Raw genomic sequence first — 10,027 nt, forward strand, 5'->3', positions numbered from 1 at the left:
ACTGGTACAGTATTCTAAGCTCACTGCAAGGCCCTTAACTCTGCCACATGTGTTCTAAGCCCCGACTGAGATATTATAGGAATATCATAATAATATCATACAGGGCTAAAATGATGAAGTGTGGACTTGTGTCCTGACTTCTTCAGGATTCAGTAGGCATACTTCTGTCTATTTCTATATTGTTAAAACTGATTATATTATTCAGGGACTGGGGAAGAAGGCCCACAAACAAGGCTCTGCCCTCCCTTGCATCAGTTGGCCTGTTTTCGGGTCCCACCACAATCACTATGATATATTAGTGAGCACAGGTTACTCATCTTGTATTTATGAGGTCAACTTAATGGTCTTCGTATGCTGTGCAGCAACACCTGTATTAATATGAACTCTGTATCTTAGAGCAAGTCAAAGTAGCTCCAGCAATACTATGCAAATGTATGCGGCAAGGTGCCCCAACATCTAATGTGATCATCTACTCTCTCGGTGATGAGTGTGTCCGTAACTACTAAATGAATAGGGTGTTCTGTTCTATTTTTTTTTCCAGACAGACATTGTGGGACATTCAAATGTGTTGCTGTGTGTCTACTTGGACTTAGCCATATTTTTTTCACACTGTTCTGTACAAGCTACAAGTCTCTCTCTAATTCAGACTCATCAGACCAGCGTTGGATGCCGGGCAAAAGTTTGAGAAAAGAGTTTTAAGAGGCAAACAGAGTTGATGAAAGAAGTCAGTTTTGTGTAGACAGGATGTAAGCAGTCTAGTAACCACAGGCAGAAGGAGACATAAAAAGGCAAGAGAGCAGCTAGACTCCGAAAGGAAGAAGGGAAACTCGGGAGACTTGCGTCCCCACGCTTCAGCTGCCACTGACCTAGAATGAACTCTTGGATCTGATCAAAGGATTCGAAGGCGTTCATGTTGTCACACAGCCATTCGATGATCTAGAGGCAGGATAGAAACACAGAGGAGACAGGTGTCAGTGTGTTGGGAGCGCAACATGACAGCTGTACAACATGGTCATCTTTCAATATCCTTAGTTTATTTTCTATCCTTTAAAGGAGACATATCCTGCTCCTTTTAAGGTTCGTACTTGTATTTTGGGTTTCAACTAGAACATGTTTACATACTTTAATGTTTGAAAAACGCAATATTTTTCTCATACTGTCTGTCGGAACATACTTAGTAGTCAGCTTCTGTCTACAAAGCTCTGTTTTAGCACCTGTCTCTTTAAGCCCCTCCTCCTGAAAAAGCCCAGTGTGCTCTGATTGGCTTGCGATAAGCTTTCTATACTTTCTTGTTGAAATGTTAGATGAGATGATACCACTCTTGTTAATATATATGAAGCAGCAAGCAGCCGATTAGCTTAGCTTAGCATAAAGACTGGAAGCTTGGGGAGACAGCGTGTCTTGCTCTGTCCAAAGCAGGTTACACAAAACTAAGAGGGTGAATATGGTAAACATACTTGCCCAACATCACCATGTTAGAATTGTCATTGTGAGCATGATGATGTAAATGGCTAGCAGCTGTAGACTCTTGTTTAAACAGTGGGTATCTTGTTTGGTTATAATACAGTTGTAGTTACTTTTTGGGATGATGGGTATTCTGATTTTTACATTAGAAAACATGAAAATGGAGCGCCTTGCTAGCCCAGTGGTTACAGCGCATGCCATTTAATATATGTCTCACCCCTCTCTCTCTCTCTTCCCCATTTCTACACTTTCATCTGTCAAATAAAGGCGAAAGTGCCCCAAAAGAATAGAAAAAAAAACATGAAAAATGAATGATGTCCTCAAAGAATCCCTGAATATCTCGCAGCCACAGTGCATTAGAGTGAAAACTCATTTTATGTCGCCCATTTCTCTGCTGAAAATATCTCGTTTCTAAAGTCAGTGTGAGTCCAGAAAAAGCAATACTGTATCACAATTGGGTGAAGGGGAAGAAAAAGAAAGGTAGGAGTAGAAGAACTGAATTTGCACAGCAGTCTCTTAAAGTTACAAACAAACAAAAAGTATTAACAAGCAATCACCTATATTAAAGCCACCACTGTTTGTGCTTGCTGTCCCCATTAACAGAGTCCGCCAAGAATACAAAAGGTATGTGTGGTGTCCGATTCCTCAGTGCTAGCCGCACTAATGAAGCTGGTGACTCACATAACCTCGAAAGAAAGAATGTATTACAATCTATCAGAGCAGCTGGAACATCTTAATTTAGGTGTACTAATAAATTCTGAGTCATGGTCAGCGCCCAAACACAGAATATCTGCCCCTTTCTGTCTCTGTTGGACTCTGTGTGATCTCTGTCCACTTGTCTTCTCTCCGCTCATGTGTTATCACAGCATTCTGCCTTCCCTCCATCTCCTCACCTTCAACTCAAGATTGACACGCACTGAATTCACACAGAAGCGCACAAGAGCTGCCATCTCCACCTTTATCTGTTTACTTAGCTGTTCATTTTCCTTGAGGGAAAGCCCCTTACAGTGACATAACCATGTAGGTTTTATTAAAGGTGAGATGACTCTATCAGATTTCCATTTTCTGCCTCTTTTTATCCTTCTCTCACATCTGCATTTAGTCTTTCCCTTTAACAAGGAGATATTATTGAGCTAAGGTTTACCTGATGCTGACTTTGACACAGAAACTCAGTAAATTTACTTTAAACGTCAGTACATTTGTCCTGCCTTCATTGTACCTTCAGCTCCAGGTTTGGGTCATTTCCCATGTAAACCAGCAGGCAGTGGAGGGCGGCCAGGCGCTGGGGGTCAGCCTTACTGCTGGGACACCTTGGACCGAGGTGACATACGGCAAATTTACTTTCATACAACATAAGCGAATACTAACACAGAGGCACGAAGGCCGGCGACACAGGCAGACAGCCAACAGTCAGGTGCCGCACTGTGATGTATGTGCTGTTTCAAAGTAGAGTGAATAAATGAATGAATAGGACAGAAACAAGCAAGAAAAAAAAACTCAAGCAAGGGGTCACTGATGCATTGTTGTTGGGCAGGATGGATTGAATCCAATCTGCTGGCCACGGTTCAAGCTCAAGCTGTTCTCTTCCAGAAAGACTCTGCAGGTGTGTGTTCACAAAAATAACCTCAAAAAATAATGTCCCCTTTCCACCTGTCTGCCTCCTGCCTAACTATATTCCCCTCTTCTCTCAAAATATATATATACATAGAGGAGGCCTCTATGTATATAAATAACAACCCCAGTATACATAAATCCTTCATTTCCACAAAATGTTCTGAATCATGCTCACCTAGAGGGAGTGTCTGACCGCAGTATCTGCAGCAGGAAGGCAGGGCTTAGCTCAGCAGTGTAGATCCTCCCGCTGGCCAGGTCCAGCAGACTACCGCTGGACTCTTCCTCTGCATGCAACACCGTGACGTTAGCTGACTGACCCTTCAGGCCCAAGTCCACGTCACGACCTTGAGGTTGTTGAGAGGGACAGACGAGAGAATAAGACTATTTCTATGATCAAATAGCAATTCCAGTTCTGTGTTTGTACAGGTTCTATGTTGTTGTTTTTTTTAAAACAAACATTTCAGGACAAAATAGAAGCATGTACTGCAGCTGAGTCAGGAGGTAAACAAAGTGAGCCAAGTGATGGCTGTGGAGCAGACAGGATTTGTTTTACCTGAGAGGAAAAGGGAGTGACAGAGCATCTCCTGCTGCCTGGTGTTGATACAATGGAGGAAATAGCCCTGCAGATACACCAGGATGTGGTAACCTACATACAGAAATAACACAGAATCACTACTATTTTGTATCGGTATGCAGTATGCACGACAGACCTTTTATTAGCTCGCATGAGGATACATGCGCTCATTTGTATTTGTTTGGTTTGAATGCAAAAGGGTAAGGAATGAATGTTTGGCAGTCAACCTTAAACGGTCACACACTTGAGTTGAATTTACAACGATTCTGAGGTGTGTGTGTGACTGTTTGACATCTCTGTGTGTGTGCAATGACCTATCGGGATGAAGAGCGGATGGAGCTGTGTGGCTTTCTGTGGCGACTGGTCGCCGCCCAGAGATACTCTGAACGTCTTGCTGCAGTCTGCAGGAGGCGAGAAAAATGCAATAAAAAAAAATAGGTACTATAGATTCTTTGCCAGGAGAGCATTAGATAGCATACACACCTTTGTGGACTAAAACCACAGTGTAGATCAGTTCCTGTTTGTCTTTAAGAGGTTGGCTGTAGCACACACACATGCTTCCTGAAATGAAACCACAGGGACAGAGTAGTTATGGATCACACGGTACGTGACATCAAGAATGGATCATGCACATCTGTGGCAATTATTCAAGATAATCAATGAGAAATTCAATCAGTTGTGATACATTTGGATGGAAAAATATTTCACATATTAATACCTAATATTAATAGATTTTTAAAGGCGTATCGATCAGTAAGAGGACAGGAATAGGGATGAGGGATTGATACAGTAATCAAAGATTCAATCAACAATTTGATCAATAAATACATAATTCATGCAAGGATGTGTGTGTGTGTGTGTGTGTGTGTGTGTGTGTGTGTGGATGTGTTACCTAATCTGTTTGTCAACACTTTCATCCTAACGGGCTCCTGCTCTGGTTTCTCCACGTGATAATGGTCAAAACCCAAATTTACAAACCTGTCGGACACACACACCCACACACCCACACACACACACACACACACACACACACAGTAAACTAAATCAGAATATTTGGGGTCTTTTAACCTCATAAATTAGGAAAAGAGAAAAGATATTCCTATATTTAAACTGTACTTGTAGTTGTTGCCTTACTTGACTGTGTGGAAGATATTAGCAGGCAACTCTAATGGGAGTTCCAACTGTGGTAGAGTAATATAAAGCAAGACAATTGTATGTTATAATGGTAACATATGGTAAAAACATGTGCACAAGAGAAGTAATTCATAAAATCAAAAGACATGGAGATGACTTACCACAGTTTCACAGTTATGGTTGGGGTGAAACTGAACACATCGCATCAGGAACTTGTCCTGTGAAACACACATGATACAGATCTCGTGTTATTGTCTAAAGTAAATTAGTTGTGTGCTATATATATATAACAGTCTTTTTATGGATGAATTCAATGCATTGTCCTCACAAGTACAGTTGTACATGCCTGTGTGTGAGTCAAATCATGGGTGACATAGTAGACTCTTTGTGCGTGTCCGTCCCACTGGGCCCAGCAGAAGTCCTCAACTATTCTCTCTGTCGTTCTGGACAAACGCTCGGGATTCGCCATCACCTGGTTCACACAAACGCATTGATATTCAGCTTTGTAGACTCACTGCATTCTTAATGCAAAGCTCCCCAGGAGGGCACAACACACAGTGTAATTTTATGTTCCGGGAATTAGGTCAGAACCATGTATACTCTTTGCACTGGCTTATGTAAATACGTTCCAACCTTTTTCCTGATCAATTACCAGATATGTGCAGGATTTATACCTCTAGAAACCTGCACAAAGCCCACTAACCAGAAAAAAACCCTCTATGCAATTTATAGTTAAACTGTGGGAACTATCCACGATAAAAAAGAAAAGAAAGAGAATGTATGTGGTGAATGTAGAGTCCAACGTACCACTCTATACCCCTCCTGTTTTGTCAGCAGAACGTGATAGAGATCCACATCTGAAAAGCACAGAAGGATTATGCATAAACACAGCCATATCCAATGTCGTGTTTTCACCGGGGAATGCTGATTTTTTTCCCCTCCCAATGCAAAAAGCCAGATTATGTATACATCTCTGAATTTGATGATCTGTTTCGTAACAGATTAAGGAAACATAGCCCACACTGGCAGACGAGCATAAGGGCACGCAGACTCACATCCGTCCTCAGTCAGCAGCAGCAGGTGGCTCTCCAGCACTGATCTCCTGTCAGTCTCTGAATTGAGGAACTAGGGACAGCCACAGAAAGCATGAGTCAGCATCTGGTGGTTCACAGTTACCAGATGGAGAAATCTATTTGCTGATTTTCATATTTTAATGCAGCCCTTAAACATTCTTGGCATATAATTACATTTGTGGTTTGGCAATATGACGAGCAACCAACAGGCAGGAGTTGATCAATATACATAAATAATATTTACAAAAAAAAAAGATATAGCTGAGGAAAAGAGAGAAAATGTGATAAAGTGAGTAAGAGAGAGAACGGAAACCACAGGTCAGAGCACTTTCAGCAAGCTTGCAAAATAAACACTCATACACTGTTAGCGCAAAAGCACCGAAACTGCAACATCAGCTCGTGGCTGCCGTAAAAACACACACACAAACTCTACCTGCACTTTGACCCTGCAGTCTACTGCCTTCAGGACTTTAGTGTTGTTGATCGGATGGATTTCAATCAGGAGAGTTAGACACTTGGATACTAAGGCAGAAGGATTGTGAGAAGAAAGATTAAAAAGGCAACATGAGGGGGTCGATGTCATGGTCTGTGACTGAAACGGAGAGAAAGAGGTGTTACTTGGTTTGAGGCGCTCCTCTCCTCTGGTGTTTTGTGCCAAGCTGACAGCTGAGAGGAGAGAAGAAAAAAAAAGCACAGTCAAGGTGTCTTGTGACTTAATTTAAATGTATTTCCCAGAGACTACACTAAATCAGCACTTCTTTAAGTATGATTTGGCTCCATTACAGTCAATAATGTGCACCAAACTGTGTCCCTCGCCTCGTTCTTTTGGGTCCCCACTTTGCATAATCATAATGTTGTAAGGATACTGAACTGCTCTAAAGAAAGTGATAATTAGACCAGAATTCAGGTCGCTCACTTAATTCCCTAATTTGGGGGTCAAGAGGACAGATTTATTTGCAGGTAATTCATTAACTGTGCACTACAGAGGCTCACCTAACAGCGTCTCCTCACTGTTCAGGGAACAGCTGCTGACACACACCTGCTTGTCAAATGTGTACAGGAGCTGTTGGGAGAGAATACACAGCCACATGGGAACAGGCGTGCACACGTGCACAAAAGCAAAATCTGCAGCACTAAAGTGAAGGCGATGTGGGACACACACACTGTACCTTGTTCTGTTTAGTGTTGGAGTCATATTTCCCAATCCTGGTGGTCCCTGTTGCTCCCTATCAGAGGAGAGTAGTTAGGTCATTAAATCGATCAAACTCGGAGATGGAAAATCCTAATCTGTCTCGACCGGGGTCAACCTACTGTCCCTCTGGTGTCTTCCACCACATTGATGTGTGTGGCACGTCATGCTTGACCTCTTCATTACCTTCCCTAACCTTGCTAATTATCCTAAACAGTCCTGCTTCACTTCAAACCAGCGATTCACCACGTTTTGGGGGGTTCAGAAGATTTTTAAAAAACAAAGGAAGGAGTCTATTCTGAAACCCAAGGCACAGCCGCACATGCATGAAGTTGTGAACCTTGCACACACACAAAAAAAGAGATTATTTCCTCTTTGCAGGCTGCACACTGTCTTTTTAACCTACTAAACCCACTGACTTTTTGGTGGATCTGTCATTAAAAATGGATGTTGTGCAGAGAAACACGGTTCAGCACACAGAACTATATTTTAAATTCAAGCAAGGATCCCAAGGTTTCCGAAAAATGTCAAGCAGAATTACAGAGAAATCTACATAAAAGAATAGAGTTTTTTTTTTTTTCATTTGGTCGTGTCCATTTGATGATGAATGGTGGAGAAAATGGCATTTGGGATTTGAATATTTCACTCGCTATGACTTCAATAAAAGGACCGGGAGAGCAGATACAGACTAGTCAGGCAAACACTATGCATATAGTGTTATACTTAACGTACACGGAGCTACTCAGATGTTACACTGCACAGAGACAAACAAACAAATAAACAGTATATTTGCGTGAAACATTGGATAGTAATCCATGGCTTAAGTGCAACAAAAGACAAGACAATGCACGCGACATGACAGCGACAGTAAAAAGAAGTGAGACCAATGCAGGTTGTCACACAACTAAACTGGAAAGTGCAGTAGATTCAAATAATAATTACTCTGACTTAACAAATACATTCAATACAGGAAATACTTGAAATGCAGTGCCAACACTTTGGACTTACCTTCCATGAGTAAAGGATGCCCCCATCTCTCTCAATGTTTAGGATACAAGTGTCCACTGCTGCAGAGTATTCTGCAGACACAGCATCATTATTATGAACTTGTACATCTCATCATGTCGTATTTTAGGATCCCTGGTACTGCTCATGGTGAACGTACTAAGTCTTATGTTAAATAATTATTTGGTGTGTTTCCACTGTATAATAACTTATTATTACACACGTAAAGTGCCCAGATGTGTAGATGAACGACATAGCAGGAATCTCTATATGTGCCGCTTAATGTTATGATAATGTGATGCTGCATACGCACCACTGTCACACGCATCACTTTCAACACGTGTGTTATGGTGTGTCTGTGTACTCGGTAGGAAGTTTGGGGTAAAAGTGTCATACATGTAGAGCTATTATTTCTTATAATGTCACAGTAAACGTGTGATTGCTTAGTAAAAGTGTGGTATTATTCATGTTAACCAGTAACTGGTACTGAGATTGTACACACTGGAAATGAAATGATCTGTATTCCATTAAATTCATATTAAACTTTCTCCAATTAAATATAGGATGGTAGGTGCTGGAATCATGCAACTTCAGATATTTCAGGATATTCGTGAAATGCATTATATTTTTTACAACTTTTTCCTGGAGTTAATCTTTCAATTTGGAATTGTTCTCCATCATGACGTAATATCTCCTTAATTGACTTGCTTTCTTTACAAAGTATTTAGAAGGGAAATGTGAAAAGTAAATAGCGCCATCTACTGGTACATACGTAATAACATTTAACTACTTAGTGATTCTGATTTTTTTTTTCTACTTTGGAAACTTAAACTATGGGACAGTAGATAGATTTTCACCGAGATATTTGTGATGCAATTTCGCACAATTGACACAAATGTATAACACAGTCAGAGTCGCTGTAGACTCTGTAATAACAGTGGCAGGTCGGACTTAAACCAAGACACTTCTTGTTAGCATTGTTAGCTACCTATTGGTCAAAGCGATACAAACTATCACAATATTTAGAAAACAGTTTGACACGGAAAAGGCAGATATCTGACCGTGGACACCTGAACGCCTCACCTTTCACCCTGCACACCGACGCCTCCTTCCTGAAGATGTCAGACACCACATCTCTCTGCAGCTCAAATGTTGGCTTAAATTTCAGCATTGTTTACACCTTCTGTCTTCTCCTTTTGCTTCCAGCTCAAAAAGCTTTAAAAAACACTCCGGAGTGAGTTTTCCTTGAGAAGAGGTGGCACCTTGCACGGTGTCTGTTCAGGCTTGGCATCATGTGACCGAAACTACATGTTAAACTTTGGGCACTTGTACAACTGAAAGCACTGCAGCACATATCCACTTCTTCCTCTTGTGTTTTTTTTTAATTGACATGCGGAAATGTCACGTTGTCCCGCAGTTAGCTCCTCCCTTCTCAGGGAGCAGACGGTCGGGAGAGTCGCTGCCCGCAGGCCGAGGAAAGGGTCGGTCCAGCGGGATGGAATCTGTCACCGTCCCGCTAAATGGGTGCGGGACTCAGCCAGGCACTTCACGTTGGGTGTGCACAGTGGTTGGCATCTGACAGACGGGGGACTAGCTGTTGATATATGTAATTCACTGGAAGCCTGACAGTTTGAGCTTTACAATAAAAGTATGGAAAGTGTGTGTATGTTTTGTGGTTTTTGGTGAAAAGCTCGTTAGTGCCACAAATATAGATTTTATGCATACAGTAGAAATATATGTAGAAAAAAAAGCCAATTTCAGTGTATTTTTACCTCGACACTATGATATAGATATGACACATAAAAAAGATACCCCAAGGGAGGTTTATAATGTACTTTCTGGTATTGTACAGTATTTGATGACCAACACTGCCCCCTTCTGCTCTACTTTCTCACCGTGCTCTAAACAAACTGAATATTGTTTTTTTAATCTGTTTTTGGGAGAAGTCATTCATATCCAAAGGTGCCAAAGCAA

The 10,027-nt window shown here is 41.4% G+C and overlaps 1 protein-coding gene across 3 annotated transcripts in view; it reads right to left on the reverse strand.

The window, feature by feature from the left end:
* Positions 1-9,436, reverse strand: part of gsap (gamma-secretase activating protein) — a 28,939-nt gene extending 19,503 nt beyond the window's left edge. Inside the window, exons 1-18 of one of the 3 annotated variants that reach the window (XR_012959344.1) lie at positions 9,137-9,436; positions 8,057-8,127; positions 7,029-7,085; positions 6,853-6,922; positions 6,478-6,525; positions 6,293-6,381; positions 5,842-5,911; positions 5,594-5,643; positions 5,133-5,258; positions 4,948-5,004; positions 4,787-4,833; positions 4,545-4,630; positions 4,136-4,213; positions 3,967-4,053; positions 3,632-3,724; positions 3,254-3,422; positions 2,684-2,774; positions 867-936 (exon numbers count right to left, since the gene is read on the reverse strand). Coding sequence is in view for 1 of the 3 variants with exons in the window: in XM_076111839.1 (XP_075967954.1) it covers positions 867-936; positions 2,684-2,774; positions 3,254-3,422; positions 3,632-3,724; positions 3,967-4,053; positions 4,136-4,213; positions 4,545-4,630; positions 4,787-4,833; positions 4,948-5,004; positions 5,133-5,258; positions 5,594-5,643; positions 5,842-5,911; positions 6,293-6,381; positions 6,478-6,525; positions 6,853-6,922; positions 7,029-7,085; positions 8,057-8,127; positions 9,137-9,224 (1,447 nt within the window). In the remaining 2 variants the exon portion in view is untranslated. The remainder of the gene's footprint in view (positions 1-866; positions 937-2,683; positions 2,775-3,253; positions 3,423-3,631; positions 3,725-3,966; positions 4,054-4,135; positions 4,214-4,544; positions 4,631-4,786; positions 4,834-4,947; positions 5,005-5,132; positions 5,259-5,593; positions 5,644-5,841; positions 5,912-6,292; positions 6,382-6,477; positions 6,526-6,852; positions 6,923-7,028; positions 7,086-8,056; positions 8,128-9,136) is intronic. The other 2 variants (XR_012959343.1, XM_076111839.1) reach the window with 2 other exon arrangements.
* Between the last annotated feature and the right edge of the window lie 591 nt (positions 9,437-10,027).

Source organism: Anarhichas minor, unplaced genomic scaffold (assembly GCF_050575085.1).
Source record: "Anarhichas minor isolate MPS153535 unplaced genomic scaffold, ASM5057508v1 ptg000045l, whole genome shotgun sequence".
Classification (NCBI taxonomy): Eukaryota; Metazoa; Chordata; class Actinopteri; order Perciformes; family Anarhichadidae; genus Anarhichas; species Anarhichas minor.